This window comes from Ceratotherium simum, chromosome 3, assembly GCF_057802395.1.
Source record: "Ceratotherium simum simum isolate JZ-2026a chromosome 3, ASM5780239v1, whole genome shotgun sequence".
Classification (NCBI taxonomy): domain Eukaryota; kingdom Metazoa; phylum Chordata; class Mammalia; order Perissodactyla; family Rhinocerotidae; genus Ceratotherium; species Ceratotherium simum.
Window position 1 is genome coordinate 51,420,342 of NC_141902.1, and position 16,363 is coordinate 51,436,704.

General features: G+C 35.3%; 1 protein-coding gene across 7 annotated transcripts in view; it reads right to left on the reverse strand.

Moving 5' to 3' along the window:
* The window catches only part of ZNF280D (zinc finger protein 280D), a 222,862-nt gene that overhangs the window by 29,373 nt on the left and 177,126 nt on the right, over positions 1-16,363 (reverse strand). For 6 of the 7 annotated variants that reach the window (XM_087427624.1, XM_087427618.1, XM_087427606.1 and 3 more), the window contains 2 exons: positions 10,350-10,468; positions 10,164-10,200 (listed from right to left, as the gene is read on the reverse strand). In XM_087427624.1, coding sequence (XP_087283750.1) covers positions 10,164-10,200; positions 10,350-10,468 — 156 coding nt within the window. Of the gene's footprint in view, positions 1-8,423; positions 9,572-10,163; positions 10,201-10,349; positions 10,469-16,363 lie in introns of those variants that run through there. The other variant, XM_087427635.1, reaches the window with a different exon arrangement.

The following is a 16,363-nucleotide window of genomic DNA, read 5'->3' on the forward strand; positions in this document are numbered from 1 at the left end:
AAAACCAATAGAATATAAGTACCAACTAGATAAAGGTAAATGAGGAGAGCAAATATGATCCCCCAAATATCTGCCTTAGGTGGCAAAAGAACAGTAATGCCATTAACCAAGATAGAGAATTCAGAGGGAGGAAAAAGCATATTTTGCAGGAAAAATGCATTCAGTTTTGGACATACTGAATTTGTGGTGCCTGTAGAACTACTGAGATCTGCTCAGTCTTGCATATCTCAACGTTAGGCACAATTCCCACCATCACTTCTATACAGATAACTCTAAAATCATCATCCAGAGAATGACCTCTCCATTTTGATTACTATATTATTTTTCAATCAACAATTCAATTCAGAAATATCATAGTATATTAGAATTAGACAAGTTCTAAGAGATTATGTTATCCAATTGCCCCATCTTGTAGATGAGAGTAATAAATAAAGTAATAAAAAAAAGTAATAAATCCATTAAGCAACAGAACCAGGATTAAAAGTGATGGATCTACTTCAAATTTCCACTGCACTGCCTCACAGTCAATTCCTCTCCTGTGAATCAGGCTCCCTTATAATCATGCCAGGAAGTGAAAAAGCTTAACTGATCTGTCTCTAGATGTTTTCCCGTCTAAAACATGCTGAGTATCACTGGCAAATTAATCTTACTAATAGACCAGTTTATGCCACTGTTTGCTAAAATCTTCTATTGCCTGTATATCATAGAAATACTGCTATAAGATTAGGAGGCCAGATTCTGGTCCCAATGCTACAACTGTCAGTTGCTGCCTACCTTCCTGCAGAAACAGCCTTCACAGTGAAGCTCAGTCCCACTCAGTTCCTTAGCCAACCATCAACAACGCAGGAAGTACATGTGGAACTATAAGTACCACCAGAGAACCAATTGAGTTTAGTACTTATTAGTTTAGTCTCTGAAGACAGACTGCCATAATTTAAATTGAGGCTCTCCCCTGTTTAACAGCTATGTGACCTTGGGCAAATTACTTATCTGTACCTCAGTTGTCTCATCTATAAAATCGGGACAATAACAGTGCATATCTCATTAGTTTGTTAGAATTATATGAGTTAATAAATGTGAAACACTTAGAAGAGTGTCTGGCACATTGTATGTGCTCAATAAATGTTAGCTATTATTATTGCCATGGGTAGAGTTAGGAATTAATCCTACTGTCTATAATTTACTTGAGAGTGTGCCACACAGTGCCTTTTACCACTTAAATATCTTCAATGTTTTGAGATTTTTCTTCTATACTTCCCCTCACCCTCATACAACACAATACAATAGACATTAATTTTGATTGCTGGTCTATTTCTGTTAGGACCAGCCCTATTTGCTCTAGCATGAAATGAGCTACCATTTCTGAACATCTGGGTATGATTTGGTCATCTAAAGTTAGGGAAGATAGAGCAAAAAAATCTAGGTAGATGGAAGAAAGAACTAGGTAAAGACAGAGACAAGAAATCAAGAGAAAGAAAATACTTGTGTGTAAAAATACGAAGCAAAAAATAAGACAATCAATGGAGGAAGAAGATTTTAATGCCAGACTAGGGCTCTATTTTGTTATTTTGGTTTTTTATTTTGTTGGTATTATGGAATTAAGCCCTGGATATTTAATTTATAATCTACCAGCAAGTACTCTCAGGACCAGGAGACTGAAACAATGGTAGTATTCTCAGAATCACTGGTAGAAGCTGATACAGTTTTCCCTAAATGAAGGACTAAAGTTTCACTTATCTTTGCATTTCACTGAGTCTCCATTGTTCCCTGCTTACCAGATATCAAAGGCAGAAATCCAAACTGCCAGAAACCACCATATTTCGACACATAGCTCCTACCTACTGAGTTGCAATTACATACCAGAGGCAAATATATTGCATCCACTTTGCAAAGGAAAAACCATTTTACAGTTGCTAAAGATCTGGTTTGAGATATAATGTCTGTAGTAGGATGAGAGAATGTAAGGGAAGGATCCCCCACTATCTCCAACCCCAGTGACATTTCAAAAGTTTAGAGAAGGAAACAAGCCCAAAATGAATTAAATGTATCTCACAGATGAGATCAGTTTGCTTTTTTTTCCTGCTACATCAAATATATGAAATGAAGACACTGACAATTTTGAAAACTTAAGACTATAACTTGGATTATGACCAGAGGCAATAATTCCTCCAAATAAGTTCAGAATTTCACAAGAAAATAGTGAAATTATTCCTCACATATTCTTAAATAAAACTTATAAAAAGGATGCCATTCTGTTCCTAAAAGAGCACACTTAACTGCTCATATTTATGAAAGATAATGAATTACTTATTGGTTTAGTTGAGAGTGGTATACTAAAGCAATATTTCTCTTTGGGAACAAGTCCAGATTCTCTTCTGGTATAGCATTTTGCAACAATCACATAATATATACGTGGTGTTAGTGGTTTAACTGATTATGAAACCAGTTTACTGTCTGGCCCTGTGAAGATGTGGATTCAGTGTATACATTTCTGTCTGTCTTATTCTGTAATTACCCTGGTGGCATGAACCACGTCTTACTCATGTTTCCATACATAATTTTATTTGTAAACTACACTTTACATCTCTTTTAAATCTTCAAAACAATTGTGCAAAGATTATTTTCAATCTCATTTCACAGATGAAGAAACTGAAGTAACCTGACCAAAAATTTAATAAGTGGGAGAGCTGGGTCTTGAACTCTGATAGACTCCAGTCAATGTCCTTCCACTGTACTTTGCTTAAAACAAACTTGGAAGTCACCGAGAGAACAAAATCAACTTTGAAAAGCTCTTCAAATTGTGGCTTTTAGGACATTTGACTCAATCAATAAAATAGACAACTGGTTAAGTAGCCTAATTTTCCACGCTTGAGTTATTATGGGTTTACTATGGATTCTTATGCTCTGAAGACGTGCTAAAGGGAAATATCTTTCTATTCTCAACTTTTTGTCAAGAAAACAAACATGGCAAAACTTAAAACATTACCTCTATTCTATGTGATAGTTAATTTATCCAGCTAGATATACTGAAGAAGATAAAGGAAGGGGAAAATAGAGATAAGGCAGAAACAGAGAGAAAAGAGGAATTCCACGATTGACTTAAAATCTTTCTAACACCTGAGAAAAGCAGATTTTTAAAAAATCATTTCAAAGGTCTACAAAAGAAACAGCCACTTTACTATTGCTAACTAGCACAATTAGACATTTTCATAAACTTAGTAGTAGTGGTTAAGTAGCTAAGATTCTGGAAATGACTGCCTGGTAATAATTAATAAAAAGTTTTCTTTAAAGGAATTCTGTAAGCTCAAAAAGGAATATTTTCCTCCTAAACAGAGAGGATTATGTACTAGTTTTCAACAAGGGTGCTGTTTCACAGTCTTTAGACAGGAAAAGTCAGAACTACACTCAGCTCTGACATTAGAGAATTACATGGGATGCAACTGAAGCACTGCAATAAAATGCCATCCACCCAGCAGTTTGGAGGAACATACGGCAAGACCTGTGAACTATAAGCCAAACTTACAAATAACCACAGTGGATTGCCACTAAAATTCTCAATGATTAGAAGATTCCGTTCATACATAGTTCCCAGGTCTCCTGTTATCAGTAGTAGCTGTAATAACAGAGGTAACAGCAATAAGAGCAGGAACAGCAGGAACAGTAGTGGTATTAGCAGCAGCAGCAGCAGGGGGAGCAGCAATGGCAACAACAGCATGCATTTATTGAGTGACTGCTTTTTGTCAGGCCAGTGCTAAATAATTTTAATTAACTAAATAATTTTAAGTAATTATTTAACTAATTTTAATTATTTAAATTAATAATTCAACTAATTTAATTTCCATATGTTATCTATATTTCTTACAGCCACTCTGCAAGGAATTATTACATACCTTTCACTGAGGAGAAAGATGACGCTCAGCAAGGTTAAGCAATTTTCTCAAGGCTACAGAGCTGGTTAGATATACAACTAGAATTTAAACCCAGGACTGCCTGTTTCAAAGCTGCACTCCTTTCATACTTCACAGTGGTATGGATAAAGACATTTTTCAGTGTGGAGGATTAAAAATAGTAGGTTCCTATATTTCAGTGGTTATAGAAAAGGAGATGCACAGTAGCCTCTCCAAGTTTGCAGATGACAGTAAGCTTTTCCAGGTGGCTAAATACCAAAGTGACTAGAGTGAGGCTGCAGAAGGACCTCAAAATCAGAGACGAGGGCTGAAAGTATGAGACGAACCACAGTGTGGTCAGTATAAGGCAATATAATGTAGAGAAAAACACTATTTATAAACACAGTTTTGGCTAAAATGAACCTAGGAGCATGGATGGACATTCCCTAAAAATACAGGTTTAGTGAGCTTTATATGCCAAAAATCTAATAGTATGAGTAATATGTGCTTGACCAATAACTCTAAAGAAAGATATACTGGGTTAGCAAACAAAAGTTAACAGAACTGATGTGTGAAATGGTATGGGAAGGTTAGAATGAAAAACAGGCTGAAGATCAGGGTACTTGTATGTGAATAAAATGCAGGCAGAAACAGAATCATGAAGAGTAGCAACATAACAATAGTAACAACGATAACTTTACACTTGCATAGTGCTTCCTCCAATTACTTTCTAAGTACTATGTACCTATACTAACTCATTTAATTCCTTCAACACCTTTGAGGAGGTACTGTTGTTATCTGAGTTTTACAAATGAGGAATGGGACACAGAGACCTGGTAACCTATCCAAAGTCACATGTGTCTAGTAAACAACAGGGTAGGAACTCCAAACGAGGCAATCAACCGCAGAGCCTGAGCTCTTTAACCACTATACTATATTGTCCCTTTAAGGGTCTGAGAAGGTTTAATGTGGAGCTGGGTATCAAATCCTAATCTTACTGTCAAGGAAGACCTCCTGATGCTGTTTAAGCAGGAAGTAAAACTTTACAAAATAAGAAACTCCTTAACAGATAATAAAAGGCTAGAAATAGTAATAGTCTCAAGAAAAGTAACTAAGTGGATAGATTGATAAACTAAGCATAAGGAGTCACAGAGAGAAGCTAGAAATACTTATATGAAATTCTTAAGCTTCTTAGTGTGAAATAATGTTAAGTAACCATACCCTCCAACAAAAATATCCCTTGCTGCTACAATCAGAGGCAGAATAAGCTAATAACTGGTCTGTCTCTGTTAGGTATTTCTTAGACTTTACAAACATAATAATGAAGATATTTCTTCTTGATATAATTTCTAAAATTATGGAAACGTACATTAAAAACTCCACCTTACATATGATTCATAAACATATGAACGAAATGTCTAGGAGTCCATCTTAGTAAACACCCTACACAACTACTTTTCATTTCCCAATTCAGAAAATCTGAAGAATGATTATTCTAGATCAGCATTCTAAACACTATTCTATGGAGATCAATGTCAAGAAGTTAATAAGTATTGAAGGAAAAAAAATTCCAAGGTCAAATAAATATTCTTGTAGACAGTCACAGGCCAATATAGCATGAAAAACCCCATATTAAATAATCTGTTTAACTTGCATTTCCTAAACTTATTTGACCATGGAAACTTTTTCCCCCAGACAATTTATAAATTATGGACATTAGTTCTACAGTACAGAGTTTGGGAAACACTGACCTAGTTACCCTCTTTTATAAAACCGTAAGAGAAGTATTTTTACAAGAGTATGTGCAGAGAGTTAAACATGCTGAGGAGTAATGTGAACATTTAATTTTCTCAAGGTCAAGAGTCCCTGCTTCTGCTACTGGGAATAATGATATGTAGTATTCTGAATTCATCTTCCCAAAAGAACAAATTATGACACGTAGGTATAACCAACATAACAAAATCTCGGAACTCTAGAACAAGTCAAGCACTCATGTTTACAAATGGGTAACTGAACAGGGTAACTGAGGCTCCAAGGACACTGCCGCTCCCTTGGTTATCCTCCCACATCACTGCCACTCCTTCCCAATCTCCTTTGCCAGTTCTTTCTCATTTCCCTAACCTTTTATTGTCAGAGTCCCCAGAGCTCAGTCTGTGGACCTTGCTCTTTCTCTATCTCTACTGTATCCCTTGGAGATCTCATATAGTCCCATGACATTTGCTTTTTTAATTTTTATTTTGGGACAATTGTATATTCAGATGCCATTGTAAAAAATAATATAGAGAGATCTCATGTATCCTTTATCCAGTTTCCCCCAAGATAACATCTTACAAAAATTACAGTACAATATCATAACCAGGATATTGACAGTGATACAATATACCGATCTTATTCAGATTTCCCCCCTTTTACTTGTATTGATTCCCATGACATTTTAAAATGTTAAGTGAGATTTACAGCCTAGAACACTCCCCTAAGCACCTACAGCTGAAAGACTATGACATCTCCACTTGGATATCTGATAGGTATCTCAAACTAAAACATGTCTCAAACCAAAGTCCTCATCTTCTGTCCCAAATCTATTCCTCCTAGTCTTCCCCATCTCAGTTAATATCAACGCCATCTTTCCAGTTGCTCAGACTAATAACTGTGGAATCATCCTCAACAAGTTCTTTCTCTCACACTTCACATCCAAACCATCAACAAATTCAAAATACATCCAGAATCAAACCTTGTATGACCTATACTCCTAACAGCTTAGCCTAAGCTCCCACCATCTCCTACCTGGATTATTACTATAGCTCCCTAACTAATCTCCCTGATTCTGCCCTTGGTCTTCTATAGTTTATTCTCAAGGCAGCAGCTAGAGTAATAAAAACACTCTTCTGTATTTAAGGTTTTTTGTTGATTGTGGTTTTTATTGAGGTATAAAACACTCCTCTATTCAAAATCTTCTAATGGCTTCTTATCTCAGAGTAAAAGTCAAATTCCTTAAAATGGTCTACAAGGGCCTATACAACACGGCCCACACTACCTCACAGGCCCCATCTCTGACTATTCTCCGTCTTGCTCACTCAAATTGCAGCCAAACCAATCTTCTTGCAGTTCCTCCTTCAGGTCTTTACTCAAATGTCAATTCTCAGTAAGGCCTTCCTTGACCACCAAATTTTAAATGGCAGCCTCTGAACCTCATCTGTACTCCTTATCCCCCCTCCCCACAATTTTTACTCCATAGTATTGACCACCATCTAACATACTATATATTTCACTTACTTTTTTTTTTTTTGTCTGTCTTTCACCACTAAAACGTAAGCTCCATGAGGGCAAAGATTTCAGTCCATTTTTTTAGCACCTAGAATGATGCCAAGCACAAAGTAGACACACAAAAAATATTTGCTAAGTAAGTAAATGAAGCCCAAAGAGGCAAGATGTTTTGCCAAAATGTGACAAAAACAGGGCTAGAATCCAAGTCTCTGTAGTGTAGGAGTCATTTTTTTCTAAGAATGGTGATGGACTTAAACTGAACCAATCTCACTTTTTATTCAGTAGTAACCAAAGCACACATGCATGAAATAGCAATTTCTGACCAAGTCAATAAACTATTTAGAATAACCTGATGGTAAGGAGGGATCAGACTCAAGCTAAAACTTATTAGCACCAAATTAAAATTCAACCAACTGCCTATAACAAGCAAGTTTTATACTAACTCCTTAAGTGTTTTACTTAAACCAATTTTTTAAAAAGGAAGTTATAGGTGATAGAACTTTAAGAATTTAAACTAAGAAAATGAACTTGATAACACTATAAAATAGAGTCCTATGGAAGAACACTAAGTGGTACTCCTACATTGTTTTATCAAGACTGTAGTTTATCATATTTTTGAACTATAAAGTAGAGCAAATATCTGTAAAGGAAAAAGGAACTTATGCTAAAAAATGGAAAGAAGTTGTTGTTTCTGGGCAAAATTTTAAAGTATTTTTAAAAATTGGGTAGAAAGAGGGTGAATGACAAAACTTCCTAGAGACAGATAAGGAAATAAAGACTAATATGTCACCAAGTCCACTTATTAAGAAACAATTCACTTTTGGAGCTTTTGGAAAATCACTCATTAGTCTGGAAATTTAAAACTAATGGGTTCAACTTTTTTTGATTATTAATTTTGAGGAGCACATTACATAATAAGTGGTCATCTAAATTGGTTTTAAATCTGTTTCAAAGTAAAGCTGAAGTAGTTCTGATTTTAGAGTAAAAAAACACGATTGAGTCATACTTTCAGAGCCTGCCTTATGCTTATGGCAACTAAGATCACAAAAGGCATTTTAACTTGTCTTTAAAATTCAAGAAATTGGTATAGTATAAATAGTGCTTTCAACTGTGTTGGAAGAAAAAATGCAAGATACACTAAGTAGATATAGCTTTCAGTCTGCAAGCCAAATAATGTATTCCATAAAACAATTAAAGCAATGCACCTACTTATATGATAAAATCTACAGCTTTCATATGAGATTATTTATTAGTAAATAATTCCTGAGGCACTTAAACAATACAATTTTTTATTAAAAGAAAATAATAGCATCAAAACTGTTTAGTAGATCTGTATTCAATGTAACTAAAATAAACAAATGTCAAATTTTTAAAATATACATATATATGTGGAAATAAATATATATGAAAGAAACAAGCGCATTTTTGGCCCCATATTTTTTTAGTGTTACTTTTACCCAAAGGAACTACATTAATAGCTAAGTAGATATTATGTATTAGACATACAAACACATAACTTTAAAACTTGTTTTAAGGTCTGCAAGAAGAGGTTTTGCCAATTCTTTACACCTTAGAACTCACAATTATCAAAATAATATTAATAATAATCCCAAAATAAGACAGAGGATATAATAATGTCTAATGGTCTGAACAACAGCCAAATTAAAAAGCTATAAATAGACAGCTATAGGGAATCTGTAGAGAATTCTAGGGAATCTCTTGGAATTCTTAACAAAACAAAGCAAACACTAAACAACAGTTTTAAAGAATATAAAAATAAACATCATAAAATAGACATCAATAAATTTGGAGAACATAAAAACAAGCTATCAAAATTAAATTAAATTTTTTAAAAATCAAAAATCTGAGAATTGGTATTGTTGAGAAACTATAGAGGGTAATATATTTTAAATGACCGTAAAAATAACTGCAATTTTGGAGCATAATTATAGAGACCTTTGCTCCAAGGACATGACAGTAACCATGGTTTCCTAATAACCAGAGTTTTTGTATTCCCTGGACTGCAATCATGCTAGAGGAAGATTAAAGGGCAGCAGCCAAAATCACTAAACTTCAACTTGGATGTTGAAGCACTGATTTGATGGGCTTTTTCTTGACCAGAAGTAACCCACAAGCTTAAGATCAAGAGCCAAAGCCCCTAGTGGGAAGTTGTGCTCAATTTGGTGGGCCTCAAGACCATCTCTGGCTAAATCAGCATCAGCCTTACGGGAGGCCAGCCATGAAGTAAGGGAGTCTCCCCAAGATCTGATTTCTTGAGACTACAACCTAGAGCAGGTCCCACAGTCAAATTATTCACATTCTTTGGAAAGAGAGAACAGGCATCAGTTGTGTCCATCGAAGGCGGACACTGTCCAGGTGTACCCTGGACATTTTTTGAAATCTCTGGGCTGCTTCTGCATCTGAAAAATAAGAAAAATAGCACAATGACAGACAACGAATGAGGAAAAAGACAATTATCTGGCCTAAAAACTTAAGACTTATAAGAAATTGAGAAAGCAGACAAAACAGACAAAAAGACAAACAGCCACATCATTTGGAATGTATTATTCTGAAGGCAAGTACAGCAGAGAAAAACAAATTATTTTAAGCAAAGTAAGAAATGACCATAGCAACGAAAGTTATTTTTGGAGAGAGCCAACTGGAGAAAAAAACATGTTAAGATATCTCAACCTGACACAAAGATAAGGTGGAATAAGAGTCTAGTCCCATTTGAAGCTGAAAAGAGCTGAATAATGAGAGCTAGTGTCATGAACTTGGCTGCTTAACTGCCTTGGTGTAAGAAAATATCTCAGAACTTTGAACTTAGGAAATTCCAACTTGTCTTGCACCAGGTCACGAGCTCCATAGAGCAGGAACCTATTTCAACAAGCAGCTTTAAAAAAAACAAACAAAATACTTTAATATTTTTCATTTCTATTAATGATACATTTTAAAATGTAATAGTGCTAAAATCCATCAAAGTAAAATGCACTGAATAAAAATTAAACTTACTCAGAAAGATGCTCAGAAGTTGGGATACAAACAGAAACTGAAATTAGAAGAAAAGTTTTATATGTAAAACAGCATATGAAATATGATGAGTGAGAATAACGATTTAGTAAAGAGCCCTCATGTGGCTGACCAAAAATACTGGAATAAATATCAAAAATCCAAAGTAATACAGTTATATATACGTACCTTTCTCTATTACAACTTGGCAAGTATGAGTTTCATGTTGACTTAAGTGTGTAGCCATATTATCTAAGCCAGAAACATCAGTTAGGAAATCACAATTAAGGCACACTAGAGTAATGCCCCTATAAAAAAAAAGCAAATAGTACAAAAGAAAAGGTTTTTATCTTTTATAAAAATCCATACACAAGTTCAATGATTATTCTTCCAAGATTTGCTTTTTGTTTTGTAATTGTCACTCCCATTTTTGTTATATAAACTTGACATAACTGAAATGATTCTCTAGAAAATGGCATAGCCATATTCAAAATATGCTGCCATTTATTTACAGAAAATATTTTTGCTTTATAAACTTTTACCTCACATACCAGTTGCTAAAAGCTAGGAGTCAAGAGACCTACAGCCGAGCCCCACTAATAACCTGTGTCACTTCAACAAGTCACAATCTATCTGTGCCTCTGCCCAACTGCAAAGCCGAGGGTATAGTATTCATTCACTCAATATATATTTATTGCGGCTGTCTTTACACACACTGCACTACTATTGTACTATAGTGTGAAGATAATGATGACAAAAAAATACAGTCTGTGCTCTAATGGAGCTTACAATCTAGTGTTTTATTCAGGCAAGGAAAAAATTAGAAGAGAAATGTGAAGGCTTTATAAATAGATCATGTCGTAGCTACCATCAACTGTGTGCTATGTGTTAAAGGTTTTCCCATATACTATTTAGTTTGATTCTCACCACAACCATCCAAGGCTGGTATTATTCTCATTTAACACTGAATTAACCAAAGTAGTTAATTCACTTCTAAAGCCCAAAGCTTGAGTTCCGCCACATCCCAGCACTGTGACCTGGCCCACTTGCTGAGGCCTAAACTATGTGTTCCCTTACCAAACTTCACTGAATGTTGTAGTTCTCAAATGAATTATGTAAAGATTATAAATTTTCAAAAAGGCTATAAAACAATTCCCATAGTCATCAATACTTTTTGCTGAATTCAAGAACAGTTTTTATACTCACTGGATCAAACTACGTTGCATTTGCTACTTAAGCATTTAAACATAATTGGCATATTAGAGTATGTGACATTGGCCTTAAGATTCTAATTTAAAATGTGTTTAAACTTTTGATTTTTAGTTGAAAGGTATTTTTTTTTAATTTTTTGTTTATTGCAATAACATTGGTTTATAACATTGTAAAAATTTCAGGTGTACATCATTATACTTCTATTTCTGCATAGATTACATCATGTTCACCACCCAAATACTAATTACAACCCATCACCACACACATGTACCGAATTATCCCTTTCACCCTCCTCCCTCCCCACTTCCCCTCTGGTAACCACCAATCCAATCTCTGTCCCTATGTGTTTGTTTATTGTTGTTATTATCTACTACTTAATGAAGGAAATCATACGGTATTTGACCTTCTCCTTCTGACTTATTTCACTTTGCATTATACCCTCTTTAGTTGAAAGGTATTTAAAAATATTAGTAAGCCTGTAAAAATACGGAAATGTCTGAGAGAACTTAGAAAGCCACTATACATGTACTTCATTATATTTATTTGAGTTAAGCACTTGGGAGCTTGTGGGTTAAGCATGTGAAGTGCTGCTTAAAAGAAAATCAAATATATTAAGTGTATAAATGATGTTAAGTTGTTTAAAGGAACTTGAATCATAGGTGGGACTGTTTAAAAAATTTAGTCTGTTCAATTTAAATGAACTTTATCAAACATTAACTAAAGGCCCTCTTGAAAGTGATTATCAAAATGTACTAGATTTCTAAATGGAATATTTTTAAGTTAAACTTAAAAGCTTAAGGTAAGTTAAGATTTAAATACTTAACTTTAATAACTAATTATAGTCGTTTCTATTATCAAACTGCCCTCACAGACACTAAAAGTTGTCTCAATGGTGACTAGTAGCTAAATGCCTATTCCACTGGACATAGTTAATTGGGCTAGGGATGAAATGCCTAACGCAAGCCTTCTGTAAACAGGGATTTGTAACTGGAATTTATAATCAAATTTCCTGATCTGGGAAAACGTGGGAGGCCAGGAATACTATGTTTGGGTCACCAATAAAGAAAGCTGATCTACACCGAGAAAGGAGAATGGAACCCAAGTCCAGAGAAAATAATAAAGACAAGATCATCCTGCCTTAGCAGGTCAAACTAGAGAGAAGCCATGTTAGTAACTGATGGTTTTCTGTTTCCCTTATTTGTTCTGGCTGTATCTCCTCTTCTTAGGGGTCCATGAGATTCTTTGGAATCCTGCTGATAAATTATTTTTGCTTAGGTGAAAAAAAATAGATCATGTAATGTGATCATTGTTATTGTCAATTTATTAACAAAGCATAAATATACTTTTGAAGTTCATCGCATACTTTAAAAATTTAAATGTTTTAGCAACATACAAATACAAACAAATAACATACCTTAGACTGACTTCTCCCCTGAAGCTCTAGTCTAACTGTCTGCTGTGTATGTACACCTAGATGTCATATTGGCACATCAAAACTGACCTTCATAAAACTAAAATCATGTACTTCCTCCACAAATCAATTCCTCCTGACTGGTCTTTCTTCTGATACCATTTCCTCTAACAATAAAGCTCCAACTATAGTTATGTCTATCTCTTCTTCCTTAAAACAGTCAATATGTCAAGCATTTTATAATATTAACAATTTATTGGGTACTTATTCTGTGCCAGGCTAATGATTTCAGACATATCATCTCATCTAAATCTTACAACAACCCAAAAGGGTACGTACTATAATTTAGCCCCTTTTTATAGAGGACAGAGTTATCTTAGTAATCTACCAAGGACAGAGAGCTGGTAAAGGTCAAGATCAGGTTTGAAACTGAGCACTCTGATTCCAGGGCCCATATTCTTAAAGATGATGTAACTCTATCTTCACCATTTTAACTCAAATCCTTACTGAATCATTCCTAACTACCACAATAGTCCTAAATTATAAAATTCGTGCATCTATAACTCACCCTATTACTGAAGGTGAGAAGAGGGTATCTTCAATTCAACCATTCTTCAGTACCACTTGATTCTATATAAAATATCAAAGGGTCTCCAGTGGCGTTCAGATTAAGTCCAAACTCCTTAGCCTTATTTTCTACACTTTCACAATCTGGCTCTAAGCTCAAAACTATTGCCCCAAACTTCACTCTCATTACTATTACATGAACTTCATGCTCCATCCATTTACTACTAGCTATTTCTGCACCTTTAGTCACACTATTTCTTCCAACTCAAACGCCCCTGTGCCTCTTCTATCAGTATGAACAATACTCACCTTTTAAACCCAAGTATACCTAACACTTATGCAGATCATTCCAAGTAAAGTAATCTCTCTCCCCCTCTTTCAGAAATAAATAACCTTCATTGCACTTATTAAAATACTCCTTGCTTTACTGTAGTTATTTACATTTTCCCCTCATCTCCCGCCCAAAAAACTATACATTCGCTGAAGGCTATTCACCTATTGTTCACGTAAGTCATTTCCAATACATACATTAATTTATTCAACAAATATTTACTGACTGCCTACTGCATGCAGGCACTAATCAATGCCTGGCATAAACAAACATCCAAACCACACACATTCTAGTGGGAGGGCACAGACAATAAATAAAAAACGCAAAGAATACAGTATAGGAGGTGATGAAAGATGATCCAGAGAAAAATGAAGCATCAAAAGGAGATAGGGAGTGCTGAGGTGAAGCACATGGGAGAGAATACAATTTTAAATTGAGTGGTCAAGAAAAGGCCCACTCATCAGAGATCTGAGGGAGATAAAGGAGCTAATCATACAGAAATCTGGGGAAGAGCAAACTAGTCATAAGGAATAATAAGTACAAAGGTTCTGAGACTTACTATCATCCCCTCTTCCACCTTTTCCACTAACCCAAAATCAAAACAAGCATTGGCTAACCTTAACTCTATATTTTAGGTTCGTGCAGCAAAGACACTAATATTTCAAGTAGCAATGGCTACATGAGCAAAACAAAGAAAGAACTATGAAGTCCAAAGAATTCAGAAGAATATGAAACAATGGTGCTCAGTGGATTCTAAGTTAAGCATATATGGTACAACCAAAGTTAATTATCAGTGTCTTTAGAAATCTTCATCAACAGTTCTTTCTGCACAGTAAGCAAGTTGTACACCTCTTAATTTGAAAAACAAAAAATAAGAATTACAAAGACTGCATACTAATTTCAAGAATTCCAATGGTTTAAAAAATTTACTTCAAAACTGAAAAAGTGTTAGGCACTTTACTAGGCATCTTTTTCATACTGAAATATTGTTGGAGAGCCTTATTTTTGTTCTCATTTTACAATGCAAATGCATGAAGATTTCACCTTAACACCACTTGTCATTGCTGAAACAAATTTAGCAAGAGAATATAGGCTAATCACACCTCTAATCTAAGGATATAATGAAGAGAATTCTGCAATGTCCAGTAGCAATCACTTAGATTACCATATTGGGCATCCCAGCATCAGGTTAGAAAAAAAAGTTATAACACACCACAATGAGATACCGCTTCACACCCACTAGGATGGCTATAATCAAAAAGAGATAATAACAAGTGTTGGCAAAGACATGGAGAAATTGAAACCCTCATACACTGCTTGTGGGAAGGTAAAATACTGGAGGAACTTTGTAAAACATTTAGCAGTTCCTCAAAGGCTCAACACAGTTACCATATAACCCAGCAATTCCAATCCTAGATACTCTAAAAAGAAATGAAAAGACATGTCCAGACAAAAACTTGTACAGTAGTACTCCCTTATCTGCAGTTTCACCTCCCACAGTTTGTTACCCATGATCAACTGCTGTCCAAAAATATTAAATGGAAAATTCCAGAAATAAACAATTCATAAATTTTAAATTGCACACCGTTCTGAGTAGCATGATTAAATCTCAAGGGCCAGCACCAGTGGCCTGGTGGCTAAGTTCAGCGCACTCTGCTTCAGCGGCCCAGGTTTGGTTCCCAGGCATGGACCTACACCACTCGTCTACCAGTGGCCATGCTGTGACAGCGGCTCATACAAATAGAGGAAGATGACAACAGATGTTAGCTCAGGGCAAATCTTCCTCAGCAAAAAAAAAAAAGGAAAAGAATTGCAAGCCATCCTGCTCTGTCCTGCCCAGGAATCATCCTTTTGTCTAGTGTATCCATGGTATATACACTACCCACCTGTTGGTCATCTCAGTTATCAGATCGACTGTCACAGTGTTGCAGTGCTTGTGTTCACATTACTCTTATTTTACAGGCATACCTGTTTTACTGCACTTCACCTTATTTTACATCACAGATACTGTGTTTTTTACAAATTGCAGGTTTGCGGCAACCCTGTGTCGAGCAAGTCTGTCAGTTCCATTTTTCTAAGAGCATTTGCTCACTTCGTGTCTCTGTGTCACACTCTGGTAATACTCGCAATATTTCAAACTTTTTCATTATTATTATATTTGTTATGATGATCTGTGATCAGTGATCTTTGATATTACTACTGTAATTGTTTTGGGGCACCACAAACAGCGCCCATATAAGATGGTGAACTTAATTGATAAATGTGTGTGTTCTGACTGCTCCACCGACCGGCCATTCCCCCATCTCTCTCTCTCTCCTCAAGACTCTCTATTTCCTGAGACACAACAATATTGAAAGTAGGCCAATTAATAACCCTACAGTGGCCTCTAAGTGTTCAAGTGAAAGGAAGAGTTGCACATCTCTCTCTTTAAATCAAAAGCTAAAAATGATTAAGTTTAGTGAGGAAGGCATATCAAAAGCCAAGACAGGCCAAAAGTTAAGCACCAAACAGTTAACCAAGGTAAGAATGCAAAGGAAAAGTTCTTGAAAGAAATTAAAAGTGCTACTCCAATGGACACAAGAATGATAAGAAAGTGAAACAGCCTTATTGCTGACATGGAGAAAGTTTTGGTGGTCTGGATGAAAGATCAAACCAGCTACAATATTCCCTTAAACCAAAGCC